General features: G+C 41.8%; 1 protein-coding gene across 1 annotated transcript; it reads right to left on the bottom strand.

Moving 5' to 3' along the window:
• Nucleotides 1–46: 46 nt before the first annotated feature.
• On the bottom strand, nt 47–18270 carry LOC106605404 (phosphatidylserine lipase ABHD16A). The gene is made up of 19 exons (XM_014201006.2): nt 17989–18270; nt 17520–17576; nt 17198–17264; nt 16848–16934; nt 16419–16504; nt 16134–16207; nt 15804–15914; nt 12375–12489; nt 10674–10775; nt 10516–10579; nt 10279–10328; nt 9802–9925; nt 9454–9558; nt 9125–9188; nt 3173–3229; nt 3007–3069; nt 2649–2824; nt 1786–1832; nt 47–1266 (listed from the first exon to the last, which is right to left on the bottom strand). The coding sequence occupies exons 1-19, from the start codon at nt 18088–18090 to the stop codon at nt 1183–1185; spliced, it is 1635 nt and encodes a 544-aa protein (XP_014056481.1). The 5' UTR covers nt 18091–18270; the 3' UTR covers nt 47–1182.
• Nucleotides 18271–18893: the final 623 nt, after the last annotated feature.

Below are 18893 nucleotides of genomic sequence, written 5' to 3'. Positions count from 1 at the left end.
AGTTATGGCCAGGGAAAAAAATGATTGCAGTTTCATAATACAAAAATTATTTAGCCAACATTTTATTTAACAGGATCCAGCTTTGTTCATAATGACAGTGTCCACAAGAAAATAATAGTACAAAAAAAAAGGTAGAACATGAGGATGGCCTGGCTGTATTTGTAAAACGTAGATCTTTGTCTAGGCTTAATCTAAGGCTATCAAAGCCAATTTGTTTAGAGTAGTTGTATACTTTTTAAAATGCAGCCAGAGGGAGGAAAGGAGGGAGAGACGAGCTCCTTGTTCCCTTTAAAGATGTATCTTTCCTTCCTTGTAGTCAAAGGTAATAGGATGAAGCCTTTTTGTTTATCCAATTACCTAGAGATCAGTGCTTACTTTATGGAAGGGTGCATTTTAAATATCTAGTTCGAGGATGGCAGTGTATATTTAAGCAATAAGGCCCGAAGGGGTGTTCTTATGCACGACGCAAAGCAGAGTTCCTGGACACAGCCCTTAGCCGTGGTATATTGGCCATATACCACAACCCCCCCCCCAGCAAATCAGCATTCAGGGCTGGAACCACCCAGTTTATAAATGAGTTAGTGCTGACAGTAACAAACATTCATCTGATACTACAAGTCGATATTAACGCAATAAGGAATTCCCCTAGACCACGCCCACAAATTGGGAAAACAAATATTCTTTACCATTCACCCCATTGGAAGAGAGCCTACTTTTTCTACAGAAATAACTAAACATTCCGAAAAGCTGCTGTGTTGTTCAATGTACATGTAGCCAGGTCAAAAATCACGACCAACTGTTCGCAATGCTCCCACGTAGGCTATGCGTGTGGAAAGCATTGTTTAGGACAATTTAACGTTAGTCCATTTGTGTTGTTGGTCTTGACTAGCACTGTCATAAGGGTCTTTCTAAGTAGTAGTAATCTTTAGACATCTACTTTTCTTAAATTTAGTTTTGTAATTGATTAAAACAAGTAGACAAAATGCCAAGTTTTTGCTGTGAGCCAATGGGGTAACCACAGGTTGTTTTCCCCAGGGTCACAACGTTCTTATACCATCTGGGTGTAGCTGCCTTGAACACCTCCCATAGATGCATGATTCAATCCATGCTCTGTATACCTCTTCTGATTGGTTGGTCTCGCCAGCCTCTTTGCTTCTCGTTTCTATCCATCCGTCAACCCTCTTACAGTCCCCAAGGGGCAGCGAATTCAGAGTATGGGAGAGGAGTGCAGTGAGTTGAGTCGAAGTTCCGCATGTACTTCCGTGCCTGAGAAGAGGGAGGGAACAAGTGATGAAATGGAGATGGGGGGGGGGGGGAAACAACATATGAGAGAACATTCCCAATAAATGGAAATGTCTATATTTAGATTTGCTTTTGTCTTACTTCAATGGAAGCCCACTCACCACCTTACCATTTCCATATAAAGGGAATCAGATGTACTTAACAGGCATTAGCCCGCCACAGAACAAATTCAGCAGCATTAGCAGTAATTGATTACGCTTCTATCATGCTGTAGTAAGTTACTTATAACCACAAAGCCATTAGAAATACATTACACCAGTCACAAGGAGAGCACAGGTGACCTAGTTACTATGGAAACCCCAAGTGTTCTTCACCATGGTAATTACCCTTAACTACAATTAAGAACAGAGGGGGGGAAGAGGGAGGACAGGTAAGCAAAGGATGGGGTGAAGGAGACAAGAAGAAAGGCACTGATGGGGGGGTGTAGAACTCAAGTCATGTTGTAGAGAGGGGGAACAATGGAAGATGAAAGAAGTTTCTCACCAGGAAGAGAGCCAGCTGCCGTCTTCCCTCCAGTGTCATGTCCTCGCCTGACAAAACAAACAGGAAAGGCTTAAAACCACACGTATGCGTTTATATAAGTTGTTTTAGGTCTCTATGCAGTGTTGTCTCTTGTCTGTTTTATCCTATTTTTAATCCCAGCCCCGTACCCACAGGAGGCCTTTTGGTAGGCCGTCATTGTAAATAAGAATTTGTTCTTAACTGACTTGCATAGTTAAAAATATATATATTGGTACACAATCTCAACAGAGAGCAGTGGTGTAAAGTACAACTTAATTAGTTCTTTGGGGTCTCTGTACTTCACTACATTCCAAAAGAAAATGATGTACTATTTACTCCATACAATTTCCCGGACACCCAAAAGTACTAGTCACAATTTGAATGCTTGGCAGTACAGGAAATAGGTCCAAATCACACACTTATCAAGAGAACGTCCCTGGTCATCCCTACTGCCTCTGATCTGGCGGACTCACTAAATGTAAATGATGTCTGAGTGTTGGAGCTGCCCCTGGCTGTCAAAAAAAGTAAAACGAATTGTGCCATCTCGTTTGGTGAATATAAGGAATTTACTTTGTACTTTTACTCAAGTATGACAATTTAATACTATTTAACATCTGATACTTTTAGACTTTTACTGGGTTACTTTCACTACTTGAGTCATTTTATATTAAGGTATCTTTACTTTTTCCACCTCTGGCAGAGAGGAGTGTCTAAGGGGCAGTAAACAAACCCTTTTGACAAAAGGACAAAGACCAAAATAAATTCCATCATCAGGTAGTTCATCTAGGGAGTCTAATCCAAGTCAAACAGCTGTAATGGTGTGGTCATTTGAGGAGCAGTCTTACCAACGCTCCAGGGGAAGAAAACATCTCTCTCTGTCTTATACGACTGCAGTACAGAGACACACCAGTCATCATCCACCTCATAGCTACTGTACACCGCTGCCTCTTCTACGGGGTTGGAGGCTGCCAGCCATGCTCTGACGGTCCTGACTCCATCGTCTGTCATCACCTTGGGGTACCTGAAGATATGACATCAGAAAGGGTTTAAAACAGAAACACAGCGCTCACTCTCTGTTCCTAGTGTGTGTATATGGTACAAGGTAACACATATGTGTGAGGTTGTGGATAATCAGGTCTGTAGTGTACAATGTGTACGTAGACATACACAGTCTATGTGAGGTCTTGGAGACGGAGAACCGACCTGAACTGCAGAAGTTTGAGAAGGAGGTTGTTTCCTCTGTTGGACATGATGTCTTCTGGACCCCTGAAACGAGTCAGTCAGTCAAACCAGTCACTATAGCTATGCGCTGGTAAAGAGGTAATCTGAACGGGCCCTTTTCGTTATTCATGCCTTCATAGTGACTCACGTGGTGGTAATGATCTCATCTTTGGTTCTTCTGATCAGAAGCACTGGTCCCTGGTACCTAAGGAAGAACTCATGAGTGTTAGGGTCACAATATACCCAAAACCTCCCATCTTCCCATAGGGCAAACAGCACCCCTTTTGACGTCCCATACATATATTTGCCCATTGTAAAAGTGCTCAGAAAGTGTCTTTTTAGACCTGCTTGTCAAAACATTCAAGAGAATAAAGGTGCTCAAAGTTGACCTATTTTGCATATCCCACCATATTATGACACATCCATGTCTTGATCACTGGAAAAGATAGTTGTAATTGATATTTAAAAAAGTTTTCCCAACTATTTTATTTCTTAAAAATGTTTTTTTTTTTTTATGAAGTAATTTTAAATTTAAACACAATTATCTAAAAACTTGTAAAACTCTTTTGTTCTTCATATTTGCATATGCTGTAGCTTATACCCTACTTTCGGTTGAGACGGTCTTGAATACAGTAGGTCACGATACCAGAACTGACTTCAATACCGTCACGTTTCTCAACACCAAAAAATGAATATTAGCCAGTCACAGAATGGCACTTGATTCAAACAAACTCAGCTACTGACTGCTCTGTTCAATCGTTGAGCATCTTTTAAATTCAATATCATTAGGAGATTTGAAAGTTTTTACAGTAACATTTTTCAGAGATGGCCATGTATGGATACAATACATTTTACTAATCTATTCACATAACGGTAATTCATTTGAATGATTGATAAATTGGGTAAATCAAGTTGTAACCTAGGCCTATACACAGTGTACAAAACATCGGAGAACACCTTCCTAATATTGAGTCCCCCCCCAGAACAGCCTGAATTCGTTAGGGCATGGACTCTACAAGGTGTCAATCATTCCACAGGGATGTGGCCCATTTTGATTCAAGTTGGCTGGATGTCCTTTGGGTGGTGGACCATTCTTGATACACACAGGAAACTTGAGTGTGGAAAAGGCAGTATAATCTTTTGGTCTTTCCCATCCACCCTCTGAATGTTACACATACACAATCAATGTCTCAATTGTCTCAAGGCTTAAAAATCCTTCTTTAACCTGTCTTCTCCCCTTCATCTACACCAGTGGTTCCCAAACATTTTATAGTCCCGTACCCCTTCGAACATTCAACCTCCAGCTGCATACCCCCTCTAGCACCATGGTCAGCTCAATCTCAAAATGTTGTTTTTTGACATCATTGTAAGCCTGCCCCACACACAATACAATACATTTAGTAAACATAAGAATTAGTTTGTCACTTCCCACGAGCCAGGTTGTGACAAAGAGCTCTTAAAAGGACCAGGGCACAAATAATTAATAATTTTGCTCTTTATTTAGACATCTTACATATAAAACCTATAAATATACAAATTTGAATAATTCACCACAGGTTAATGAGAAGGGTGTGCTTGAAAGGATGCACATAACTCTGCAATGTTTGGTTGTATTGGAGAGAGTCTCAGTCTTAAATCATTTTCCACACACAGTCTGTGCCTGTATTTCGTTTTCATGCAAGTGAGGGCCGAGAATCCACTCTCACAGAGGTACGGGGTTGCAAAGGGCATCAGTGTCTTAATTGCGCAATTTACTAAGGCAAGATACTGAGCACAGCCCTATCCATAAATCTGGCAGTGACTTCTGATTACATTCAATTTTCACAGAACCGCTTGTTGCAATTTTGATGGCTCTCTCTTGTTCAGGTATCGGTAAGTGGACTGGAGGCAGGGCATGAAAGGGAAAATGAATCCAGTTGTTTGTGTCATCCGTTTTGGGAAAGTACCTGCGTAATAGTGCACTCAGGTGCTTCGCTACATCACATTTGACATTGTCTGTAAGCTTGAGTTAATTTGCCCACACAAAAAAACCATACAACGATGGAAAGACCTGTGTGTTGTCCTTGTTAATGCAGCGAAAGGAGAGCGCCAACTTCGTAATCATAGCGCAAATTTTGTCCCGCACATTGAATATAGTTGCGGAGAGTCCATGTAAACCTAGATTAAAATCATTCCGGCGAGGAAAAACAGCACCCAGATAGGCCAGTCGTGTGAGAAACTCATCATGCAAGCGGTCAGACAAGGGAAAATGGTCAGTAAAGAAAACTTTAAACTCATCTCTCAATTAAAAAAAACGCGTCATTTCTTTGCTCCTTGATAACCAGCGCACTTCTGTATGTTGCAAAATCGTTACACGGTCGCTGCCCATATCATTGCATAGTGCCGAAAATAAACGAGAGTTCAGGGGCCTTGCTTTAACAAAGTTAACCATTTTCACTGTGGTATCCAAAACGTCTTTCAAGCTGTCAGGCATTCCCTTGGCGGATGCTGCGGTGTACCCAAGTGGTGTCGTGAGCAACTGCTTGCAAATCTATGTCTCCCGGTCATGGCTTTTGCGCCATCAGTACAGATACCAACATGAGCAGCAGCTACGTTTGGCTACATACAGACCGTTAGTGGAATTCCCGCGAGAGCGTAACAGTTAATGTGATTGGATGTTAATTATTTGATTACTTGGGGCGGTAGGTAGCCTAGCCTAGTGGTTAGAGCGTTGGACTAGTAATTGAAAGGTTGCAAGATTGAATCACCGAGTTGACAAGGTAAAACTCTGTCGTTCTGCCCCTGAACAAGGCAGTTAACCCACTGTTCCTAGGCCGTCATTGAAAATAAGAATTTGTTCTTAATTGACTTGCCTAGTTAAAAGGTCAAATAAATGTAAAAAAAAAAAGACATTGTGTTATTTCACTGAACACCAGATGGTTTAATTTTATTTTTGCCAGTGAAACGAGGCTACTCAGGCGAAAAAAAGGAAAAAAAAAACTACTTTTTTTAATATACTTTTTAAAAATGTGAATCGCATTTTTATTTGGTTTACCCCCGACGGCATTGCGTGTACCCCAGTTAGGGAATACCTGATCTACAATGATTGAAGTAGATTTAACAAGTGACATCAATAAGGGATCATAGCTTTCACCTGGTCAGTCTGTCATGGAAAGAACACGTCTTCCTAATGGTTTGGACACAATACAGGTGTATGCATATTCAATAGGAGTGTGTGCATGCATTGAGTTGAGCTTGTGTTGGCTGATTTCATGGGGCTACAGATAACAGTTTCCCTTCCATTTGGGACTTATTTTATTGTACTGATCAACATAATTTGCATAGAAGTAGCTTATTTGATATCACTGCATGCTGTGTCGTTAACCAGTAACGATGTCATTCACGAGGCGGACCGTTGGAGCCCTATTAGCACACCATTCAGTTCGCTGAGGCAATAGATCATCTTTGGGAGAGACGTGCCTCGACATGGGCTGCGCTGAGACAGACTTGATCCGTGAGTCAGATTTGACAGAAGTACTGAAAGTAACAAATTCTAGTACCAAACCGTTTTTCATGTTCTAGTATTGAAAAAGTAGCAAAGTTGCATTATAGAACTGGGTGGTTCGAGCCCTAAATGCTGATTGGCATGAGATATCAGACCGGATACCACGGGTATGACAAAACATTTATTTTTACTGCTCTAATTACATTGGTAACCAGTTTATAATAGCAATAAGGCACCTCGGGGGTTTGTGACAAATGGCCAATATACCACGGCTAAGGGCTGTGTCCAGACAGCCCTTAGCCGTGGTATATTGGCCATATACTACACCCCCTCGTGCCTTATTGCTTAAGTATACCATGCAACACTAGAATACAGGGTTGGTGCCATATTTTGGCTGATAAATGCACTAAAATGGGTATACAATGGAGATATACCATTTGAAAGTTGACCACAAAAATGGTTGGAGGTCCATACAGAACATTGACTTGAATGGGAATATCCGTTTTAAATTATACTGTCAATCCTCCATAGAAAACCTATTGAAATCATAGAAATATAGATAATAGAATAGGTATGACCATTTAAGTTAACATTCAACGGTGGGTGGACCGGGGACCACCTGTGGTAGTAATTAGAAGTTAAAATGTCAACGGTGTACCAGCTAAATTGCAGTGGTCTGAAGGGATAGGTCCATTCTATGAATTATATTCCTTTGATTAAAATGACACCCACCCTGTATTCAATAGCATGTCGTGTTTAAACCGATGGCGGGCACAACACAAAAACCTCAATGTAAAATAGGGTCTAAGCTACACCAATTTTGTTGTTGTGGTTGTTGATAATTGACGTTAAAGAGTAGGTAGCGGAAACGTTAAATGGATTTGCATTAGAATACGCATCAAAAGTCCCAAATTAAAACGTCTCACTTTTCTATTTTTGGAGTTATTACATAAAACGATCAGTATTACGAAGCATGCCGAAGTCATGACGGAAAATGTTTTTCCGGAGCGTGATGTAATTTGGAGGACCCGGCAAGCCAGCCTATTGCCTACTATATAACGATACTTAGGTGCCAGTTATGATATGTATTGCGATTCGATAGTGTGATTTTATTGCAAACATATTCCTCACCATGTGTCTGCTGCAGAGGGACAAGAGAGCTATAAGAAAACGAGATTTGATCAATCATGGAAATAAAAAGTGCTGAGATATAATTGTCTCCCTGTTTAAAAAGAATGTGGAAAACAAGCAATGAAGGAAAAATACTGGAGTTTTTGTTCAGGTACAGCCAACTAGCACAAAAAAAAAAATATTGCAACATTCTCCAAACAATACACTGTAAAAAAAATAAATAAAATGATCGACCATTACTCTTAGCCATACTAGCGTTAGCCCCATCTGCCTGCTAACATTATGTTAGCACTGTCTGAGTAAACCAGTTGCTACCAACGTTTTGGAACTACATAACACCATCAAACGAGTTATAAAAGAATGTTAACTGAATATAGCTATGTTAGCCGGCAAGCTAGCCAGACAGCTAATGTTAGCCATTTAGCCAACTAGCTATTAGCCTAGCCAACCACCACGGTTATGGTCGGCAAGCTAGAGCCCAACTACTGGAGACCAGCTAGAGCAAAACTAAAACAATTACAGATTGATGATTGAGGCCCATCGGATGGTAAGAGTGCAGGCTGAGTTAGCTACCAAAGCTAGGGGGAGGCGGGCGCTTCACCAGGGCAAAATCCAAAATAGATAGATTCCATGTCAGTCAGCTAGAGCGCTAGCACTAAGCCAAGGTGGAAAAAGTTACAAAACTCCTGTAGCCTACTTCACATAACATGCTGAAAAGTTAAAATAAAAAGTATAACAGACAAGATACTACACAATTAGAGGAAGCAGGCATGATTTTCTTTTGTTTTGAGCCCACGGCAAGAAAAGCACCAGAGCCTGCTGTGGTAACGGGTCACAAAGTCTGAATAGCATGAGGTGTGGCTAACGTTAGCCAGCTTGAGATAGCTACCGAACTAGAATACGAACTCTGTAGCACAGAGTAGATCCTCCATATGACGTTGAGAAATAGTGCATTGTGGGTAGTTTAGAAGTTATCCGGAAATAAGTTAATAAATGTAATAACCCAAAAACATAACTATATGTTTGTACTTATTGGTAACCAGATCATTACTACAACTAAGCTACTAAGTCTGACCACACTTGTTATACTGGCGAGTTAAAATTCATGCTTCCTACCCTTTAAAAAAGGCTGAAAAAAACCCCCGCCACATCTAGAAATCATACAATAGTTTAACAACCCTGTTTTTAAGCTTTAAATTTATATCAAACTCAAATGTTTTTATTTTCCAGTGATGAAGACATGGATATCTGATGGTATGGTGGGATATGTAAAATAGGTCAACTTTGGCCACCTTTATTCTCCTGAATATTTTGGCATTCAGGTTAAACAAAATCCCTTTCTGACCACTTCTTTGATGAAATGGAATGCTGTCAAAAAGTGATTAAATTCTAATAAATGTACCCAATATTTTCCATGGATGATATGTTCATGTCAGTCACACACACACGTAAAGTGTTTGTGAGAGTAAAGAGTGTTGCACTTACTTGCAGAGCTGTTCTGCGCTGTTGAGGTTCATGTACTGCCTGACTGTGTGTGTCACCAGAGGCCCTGAAACACCATTTTCACTGTCAGATCCTGAACCAAACACAGCCCTTATACAGACAGACACACACCTCAGGCCTTTTCGGAGATGCTGTCATCCAGAGTGACTGTACTCACTTCTTAATAATAATAAATAAATAAATAAATAAATATATATATATTACATCTCATAATAGGAAAAAAGTGTTATCCAAAGACATAATACATTGCTGTTTATATGACATCACTGGTCTTTCAACGCCTTGACCTATGACCCCTGCAAGAGACTCACTCCAGCTGTCGGGCATGACCTTGAGGGCCAGCGGCAGCAGGTCATCAAAGGAGGCGTCCAATACCAGCGCTTGGATCTCTGGATAGGACATCACCGCCCAACTGGCTGAGAGACAGAGAGAAATATATAGACAGAGAAAGAGAAAAGGAAGTATGAGAGGGGAGGGGGAGAGAGAAGGGAGGAGAGTGCAGAGAGAGAGGGTGAGCGAGAAGAGTGAGATGGAGAGAAAATGAAGAGAAGGGGGGAGAAATAAAGAAGTGGTGCTTACAATATGTTGGTGAAATTGGTCAACTCATTCCCACAACAGACTAGGGCCAGACAAAGTGCATATACCAGTTGGGTCCCTACCTGTGAATCCCCCTATGGACCAGGCATACACCACTATGTCACTGAGCTGGAAGCCCAGCTTGTGCACTGCAAACTGGATCACTACATCCATGGCATTGGCCTCGTTCTGGGGGAACGGTACGCCCTGAGAGAGAAATAAGGGAGTGGATAGGGGAACAAAATAGTTATTGTTTTTACATTTATTTTCATGTCAATGCACATTTTGAGACGGAAACAAATCTGCTAACACAGACATTTAGATTTGAGTAATTTAGCGGACGCTCTTATCCAGAGTGAGTGGATACATTTTCCTACTTTTACTTGCTGGTCCCCTGTGGGAATTGAACCCAGAACCCTGTGTGTCTTCCTCTATGAATGACACGTGTAGAAAAACCAGACTTTCTACATAAGACAAACTTGCCTAATAATGCCATTGAAATACACTGGTAAGTTCACACAAAAGCGTGATGGGGAAGAGCGAGGGACACTAAGGCTTACCGTGCTTCCTGCAAAGCCAGGGTGGTTCCAGCCAAGCACTGAGTATCCACCTGCAACACAGACAGAAACCGTTTTATACTGCTCTAGTTTAAATTTAACAGGTTATGGAATATGTTAACAACCATGTATGAACAGTGATCTTTTCAACAAAGGAAGGAAGGAAGGATGGTAAGTAGGATAGAAGGAAGGAAGTAGGAGAGAAGTATGTTGTGTAAGTGTCAGACAGAGGTTCCTTACCTTCCAATGGAGTGTTCATACAGCCCACCTCATAGAAGCCTGCATTCCCCTCACAGCAGATCACCTACAACAGGACATACAGCAAACACTATAGACCTCACATGGAACCATGGGTAATGTAGTTCAGGTGGTTCATAGAGCCTAGTGCAGGTCCTTACCAGAGTCTGTCCGTGCAGTCCTTCTTCTCTCCTGCGGTCCACAAACATGGTATCAATCTCATTCCCATCACACGCCACCAGCTTGTTCCTCTGACCCTCACACTGCACACAGAAGAGGGAGGGAGGTACAGAAACGGATTGGAAAAGAGAAACTTCAAGTAACGCAGTTCTATAAGCTAAAGGTTGCATACAGTGCATTCGGAAAGTATTCAGACCCATTGACTTTTTCCACATTTTGTTACGTTACAGCCTTATTCTAAAATGGATGAAATTGTTTTTCCCCTCCATCTACACACAATACCCCATAATGACAAAGCAAAAAACAGGTTTTTAGAAATGTATGCAAATTTATAAAAAGTTATCAAACTGAAATATCACATTTACATAAGTATTCAGACTCTTTACTCAGTACTTTGAAGCACCTTTGGCAGCGATTACAGCCTTGAGTCTTCTTGTGTATGACACACCTGTATTTGGAGAGTTTCTCCCATTCTTCCCTGCAGATCCTCTCAAGCTCTGTCAGGTTGGATGGGGAGCGTCGCTGCACAGCTATTTTCAGGTCTCTCCAGAGATGTTCGATCAGGTTCAAATCCGGGCTCTGGCTGGGCCGTTCAAGGACATTCAGAGACTTGTCCCGAAGCCACTCCTGCGTTGTCTTGGCTGTGTTCTTAGGGTCATTGTCCTGTTGGAAGGTGAACCTTCGCCCCAGTCTGAGGTCCCGAGTGCTCTGGAGCAGGTTGTTTTCATCAAGGATCTCTGTACTTTTCTCCATTAATCTTTCCTTCGATCCTGATTAGTCTCCCAGTCCCTGCCACTGAAAAGCATCCCCAAAGCATGATAATGCCACCACCATGCTTCACCATTGGGATGGTACTAGGTTTGCTCCAGACATGACACTTGGCATTCAGGCCAAAGTGTTTTTCATGGTCTGAGTCCTTAGATGACTTTTGGCAAACTCCAAGTGGGCTGTCATGTGCCTTTTACTGAGGAGTGGCTTCCGTCTGGCTACTCTACCACAAATGCCTGATTGGTGGAGTGCTGCAGAGATTGTTGTCCTTCTGGAAGGTTCTCCCATCTCCACAGAGGAACTCTGTCAGAGTGACCATCGGTTTCTTGGTCACCTCCCTGACGAAGACCCTTCTCCTGGGGTTCCAAACTTCTTCCATGTAAGAATGATGGAGACCAGTGTGTTCTTGGGGACCTTCAATGCTGCAGACATTTTTTGGTACCCTTTCCCGACACAATCCTGTCTCAGAGCTCTACGGACAATTCCTTCGACCTCATGGCTTGGTTTTTGCTCCGACATGCACTGTCAACTGTGGGACCTTATATAGCCTTTCCAAATCATGTCCAATTAATTGAATTTACCACAGATGGACTCCAATCAAGTTGTAGAAACATCAAGGATGATCAATGGAAACAGGATGCACCTGAGCTCAATTTCAAGTCTCATAGCAAAGGGTCTGAATACTTATGTAAATAATCTATTTCTAAAAACCTGTTTTCACTTTGTCATTATGGGGTATTGTGTGTAGATTGATGAGGAAAAACATATTTAATAAGGCTGCAACATAACAAAATGTGGAAAAAGTCAGGGGGTCTTTCCGAATGCACTGTATATGAATACATGTTTAACTATTGTAAATGAATGTAACTTGACCCTACTGTGATGTGTGTGTGTGTGTGTGTGAGATGACTCACCTCTTCTATAAGTCTAGCCTGGCCCTGTTGTAGCATGGGTCTCATAGCCCTTTGCAGTAGGTATACAGACCCAGGGTATAGAATCCTCCTCCCAAATGAGTGGGCAATCAGAAAACTAGAGAGGGGGAGAAAGAGGGAGGGGAGAGAAAAGCAGGCAGTAATAATCAATCAAATGTACCAAGCCTGCCTGCTGTAAGTGTGACGCAGAGAGAAACTGTGACAGAAACAGTAGTTGGTTACATTATGACCTATGTAGTACGATATCTGACTATGTTTATACCTGACGATGTGGCATGGTAGATTACAGTGCATTTAATTTAGTACCTGATGTGATGTGGTAGAATATAGTGCATTTAGTTTAGCACCTGACGATGTGGTAAAATATAGTGCATTTAGTTTAGCACCTGACGATGTGGTAGAATATAGTGCATTTAGTTTAGCACCTGACGATGTGGTAGAATATAATGTATTTAGTTTAGCACCTGACGATGTGGTAGAATATAATGCATTTAGTTTAGCACCTGACGATGTGGTAGAATATAATGCATTTAGTTTAGCACCTGACGATGTGGTAGAATATAATGTATTTAGTTTAGCACCTGACGATGTGGTAGAATATAGTGTATTTAGTTTAGCACCTGACGATGTGGTAGAATATAATGTATTTACACTGAACAAAATAACGGCAACATGTAAAGTGTTGGTCCCATGTTTCATGAGCTGAAATAAAAGATCTCAGAAATGTTCCATACTCACAAAAAGCTTTTCTCTCCAATTTTGTGAACTAATTTGTTTACATCCCTGTTCGTGAGCATTTCTTCTTTGCCAAGATAATCCATCCACCTAACAGGTGTGGCATATCAAGAAGCTGATTGAACAGCATGATCATTACAGTTGCACCTTTTGCTGGGGACAATAAAAAGGCCACACAACACAATTCCACAGATGTGAAGTTGAGGGAACGTGCAATTGGCATGCCGACTACAGGGACTTCCACCAGAGTGGTTGCCAGAGAACGTTAATTTATTTCCCAAAAGCCGGCACATTGTTTTAGAGAATTTGTCAGTACGTCCAACCGGCCTCACAACCGCAGACCATGTGTACGGCGTCGTGTGGGTAAGCGGTTTGCTGATGTCAATGTGAACAGAGTGCCCCATGGTGTTGCTGGGTTATGGAGTTTCCCAAAAATCGGTCTTCGGGACCCAAATGGGTACACGTTTTGGTTTTTGCCCTAGCACTACACAGCTGATTCAAATAATCATCAAGCTTTGAATCAGCCGTGTAGTGTTAGGGCAAAAAAACTAAACTTGCACCCCTTGGGGTCACGAGGACCGAGTTTGGGAAACGCTGGTTATGGTATGGCCAGGCGTAATCTAAGGCCCATTGTCATGCCATTCATCCACCGCCATCACCTCATGTTTCAGCATGATAATGCACGGCCCCATGTTGCAAGGATCTGTACACAATTCGTGGAAGCTGAAAATGTCCCAGTTCTTCCATGGCCTGCATACTCACCAGACATCTCACTCATTGAGCACGTTTGGGATGCTCTGGATCGACGCGTACAACAGTCCCCACCAATATAAAGCAACTTCGCACAGCCATTGAAGAGGAGTGGGACAACATCCCAGAGGCCACAATCAACAGCCTGATCAACTCTATGTGAATGACATATGTCGCTCTGCATGAGGCAAATGGTGGCCATACCAAAAACTGACTGGTTTTCTGATGCACACCCCTATTTATTTATTTTTGTTTATTTTTAAAAAGGTATCTGACCAACAGATGCATATCTGTATTCCCAGTCATGTGAAATCCATAAGGCCTAATGAATTTTTCAATTGACTGATTTCCTTATATAAACTAACTCAGTAACATCTTTGAAATTGTTGAACGTTGCATTTATATTTTTGTTCAGTGTAGTTTAGTACCTGACGATGTGGCACGGTAGAGCACAGTGTGTTGTGGGTTTTGTAGTCTGTTTATACCCGACAAAGTGGCATGACAGACAGGGGTCGACATTCACGCTTGACCGGGGCAAGTAAAAAAATACTAATAATAAATTGGTCGAACAAGAAGAATATAGATTTAAGTTGTCCGAATGGACAAATAAATCACAATATAAAATGAGGGTAGTCCATTCAGAACTGGATCTGTGTCCTCCAGATGTAGCGTTACACACTGTTCTCCCAATCTATGCAGAGGGCATCGGCATAGAATTATTGAAAGCCTGTATTGACAGGCACGAGTGGTCTTTCAATCAGGTAGTCGAGAGATGTGTTTGAGATCAAAGCGAGCCGCATGTGCACATTTGTTGATATTCATTGTTAGTGAGTCATTTGCCCACTTATAGCTTATTTTTGGTCAGCAATGAAAATCCTGGAAAAGTCATGGGGTGTGCATCACCTGCGTGTGCCAGCGGGTCGTTGCCAGAGGAGAGAGAGACTTGCGCAGCAGGTAAAATAATGATATACAACAGACTAACTAGATAGTGTAGTTTGGCTGGTTATCTTGCTAGTTAAATACTTAGCATGTATTAATGTCATTGTCATGTCCGATGTCCTAAAATAACTTTCTACTGGCACTTGTGTATAACCGCAAATGGGGGACACAGTCGATACAGGTGCAGTTGATGAAACCAAATGCGGCATACTCTGGTTGTAAAACAGTCTCAAGCCCTCTAAATTAGCTAGGATTCTCATCTATTCAACACTGGCCATGTAATTCTGACAGAGTTAAAAATACATATTCTTAGAATAGCCTAATTGACAAGTAACAATGTTGTCAAGATCTTCCCTGAACACTGAATATTTTAACCTTACAAATAGATAAAACATCTTAATTAGCTACCTCACCAACCTTTGCCATTTGATCCCTGGTTCATTTAACCAGGGAATCATTGTATAAAGACAAAAGTATTTGGTTGTAATTGTAATGTTGCAGGGTGGACAAACCATCCTCCAGAGAGCTACTGGGTGTGCAGGCTTTCGCTCCAGCCCTGCTCAAAAAATAATCAGCTGCTCAACAGGACCCTGATAAGATGACTGGTGTATTTGTGCAGGGTTGGATCCAATGTCTGCACACCCGGTAGCTCTCCAGATGGAGGGTTGATGGACCACATGCGTTTTAAAACAGTAGTTTATCAGTGCAGTATTTTACTTTGTGCGGGGTTAAGTGTCTTGCTCAAGGCCACAATGGCAGGAGATAGTGTATAGTAATGAAGGATATTTTACATCATACAACAATTTTCAGTCACCTTTTTGGCCCATGGTGTTACATACTTGTCCCCCCCCAAAAAAGGTTTTCACACAAATAAAACATTTTAATAAATAACCCTGTCCTACTTGTCCAAAGGACAAGTGGCTAAAAATTGTAATGTCAAGCCCTTGTAGAGTACAGTGTATTGTGGATATTGTAGTCTGTCTATACCTGACGATGTGGCATGGTAGAGTGCGTAAAGAGTTGAGCATGCTGTCTGCTGCCCCTCTCAGTTTGGGCTCTGGCTTCAGTAGAGACACTCCTGCCTTGGACAGCAGCTTCCTGTCACACAGGATGTTAGAAGGGATATTTAACAAATCAACAAGAGTTATATAGTGAAAATAGAGCCTTACTCTCAAATCAGAACCCAGACACAGTCATCCCGTTTACATTTACTGTATCACCTGGTGTATTTCATATAAAAAAACTACAATCACAGTATAAAAATTAACACGCGTAAAAGGTTCACATCAGTATGCAAATTACACACACACAACTCACGGATTGCTAACTTCTTCCCAGCTGAAGTCTGCCGGCCAGTGAGAGAAGTCAAAATCATAGCAGGCCAGCTTTTTCTACAGACAGAACATTCAAAATTAGTGATCAGAAAGAATACCTGTGGCTTGTTTCTTGAATTCAAGATTGACAACCACTAGCAAAACAGGCCTGAGAATCATTTCAAATGACATATAGGGCACTGGTTAGACATAACACACCATATGGGGAATAAGGTGTCATTTGAGACACAGGCCAACTGTTGACAAGCTGTTGCCATAGCAGTGTTACCTTGTTGCTAGGCGTGTGGTTCTTCCTGGTTTCCTCCAGAATGGAGATGAACTGTTGATACTCTGAGTTCCTCCACCGTCCCCAACCTGAGAGGGAGGGAAAGGGTGAGAGAAGCAGCGAGTGCCAGAGTCTCAGAGGTGTACTTAATGTACCTGATAGACCCACACCTTGTGAGGGAGTCAGTGTGTGAAATCATAACCCCCACAGGAATACAATCGTAGTTACCTGTAGCCTAGTCACACACAATCCAATATCTGTTTAGTAGATGAAGAACACCAGACACTACATTCTCTACAATTTGATTTGAGATGCTATAATATTTTATTGGGGTGGGTGGGTGGGGGAGCATTGAACACAGAGGATTTCTCAAACCAGACCAATCCAGGAAGAGCAATACAAGTTCAGTAAAAAGAGTGGTAAAGTTCTCACCTCTCAGAAAGGCAACCCCCAGCAGACAAACGATCACAGTTCCCACATACTGACTGACTGGGACCAGCTTACTGCTGCAGATGTACCCTGAAACACACAGCAACGGTTAGGGCTATGAACACTACACAAACAATTAGGCTAGTAATAGCCATTTGCTTCCTCTTTCTTGCACTCTTTTGCATTAAAGCATGCACACATGTCCTACGTCAAACTATAACACCACTAGCCAGTACCAATACTTACCTACTATACTACAGCTGGGAGATATTAATAGTTAAACCCAATAAGAGCATTACTGTATTTTATTACCTTTCATATTGCATGAGCGAACACACACACACACACATTACCTTTTCTGTAAAGGTAGCAGAGGACGAGAGGGGAGCTGTAGTATGACAGAGACCACAAAGCTGACGCCTGGAGGGAAAAAACACAAGAGAACAGTTACATCTCAACACAAAGTATGAGAATGTATAGACTACCTGTATAGCTATGCGAGTGTGCTACTTGTCTTTACCTGTGGCTTCAATTTATGCAAAAACAAAGATCGTGTATTACAGTGCAGGCCACTGCATGTAATAGTAAAATAGAATTTGTTCTCTAGCTAATCAAAACAGATGAATGATCAACAATTAGATACAACTTGTGGTAACTTGCTAGTTACATACTGACCCATCCGAGGATGCTGTCAGTGTGTTTCTCCAGGCTCTTGGGTTGATAAGTCCATCCCTGGGGTTGTAAGAGAAGGGGGAAGTAGTTAGCTAATAGTTAGGTGCTAAATGAGTGGTGACTAGGCAAGCCAGCTAGCTGGATAACTGCAATGATTTCCCTGCCTAGCTAGTACAGCTAACGTTAGCTACCTAGCATAGTTAACAGCGGCTTAGGTGACGTGCTTGCTAGCATGCTCACCTGCAACAACGCAAAGATAACCATTATACTTGATTCTCCTTGGAATCTAGCTGAACATTACCCAATGTGTTAACTATGCACAATTTCACATTGTCACCTCCGCCAGTGATTGACAGCAATTTCAATAACACGTACTGACACGTCCTGACCGGAGCTAGTGCTAGCGTTGAACAAAGTTACATTCCTAGCTCTTCCTGGTCGGTCACAAACACGGTATCTGCCGTGAGCCTACCCTCCTGCCTGCTCTTCCTTCGGGTCGGGACTCCTCCTGTGAACGGTGCACTCTCTGGAGATGAGGCCCCAAAAAGCAGCGAAACCACATCCAGCCGGCCATTCTTCCTCCGGTAGCCGATACAGGACGTAAATTCCAAACATACAAAGTCCAAGCGTTTTCTTCTTTGGTATAATAGCTTTCGCAACCATTATATCTGCATTCCGCCACCTACTGTACAGGTGGATAATAAATATCCCCAAAAAGTAAATAATCACAACACATTTTTAATTAAACTAAATCAGCCTGCGTTTCTGTTCTAATCAGTTACGTACACAGGCTCAGAAAGATCCTGTGAGGGTGCCATATTTTCTGCAAAAGTAGTCCTTGCAGTGCTTCTATTATGAAGTCTTCTCAGCTGTGCAGATGTAATGAGGTCCAGCTTCTCGGACACTTGTGCAGTACTATTAATATTGTGGCTATAAATGCTACACAATCCACCTTCTTCACAGTAAGTGTATCCAGATCACTTGATGTTTAACATTTGCGGTGCATCCACCGTCATATCTTCAGAACTGTGGGCTGTTGCCCCTTCAACTCTCTTCACCGCCTCCATATAAGATATTTGCTGCACAGCCCTGATCCTTGACACCTCAACATTTTTCACCCGAACAGGGCACTTCGGGAATTCGGAAATATGATCTCCACCACAGTTGCAACATTTTACATTCACAGACTCTTCATTGGCATATTCCTTCAGTCTGCAAACACTCGACACGTGGCCTAACTACAACTTTATAAATTTCTTGCATTGCATCGGGTTTTGCACGAACGCTCTTATGGGGTATCTTATATATCCCAGCTTTACATGGAGTGGTAGAAACTCTCAATCAAACATCAATAATACAGATCAACTTTGCTCCTTT

The sequence above is a fragment of the Salmo salar genome, chromosome ssa05 (assembly GCF_905237065.1).
Source record: "Salmo salar chromosome ssa05, Ssal_v3.1, whole genome shotgun sequence".
Classification (NCBI taxonomy): Eukaryota; Metazoa; Chordata; class Actinopteri; order Salmoniformes; family Salmonidae; genus Salmo; species Salmo salar.
The sequence above is the reverse complement of the archived record's forward strand: the minus strand, read 5'-3'. Positions and strand labels throughout refer to the sequence as shown.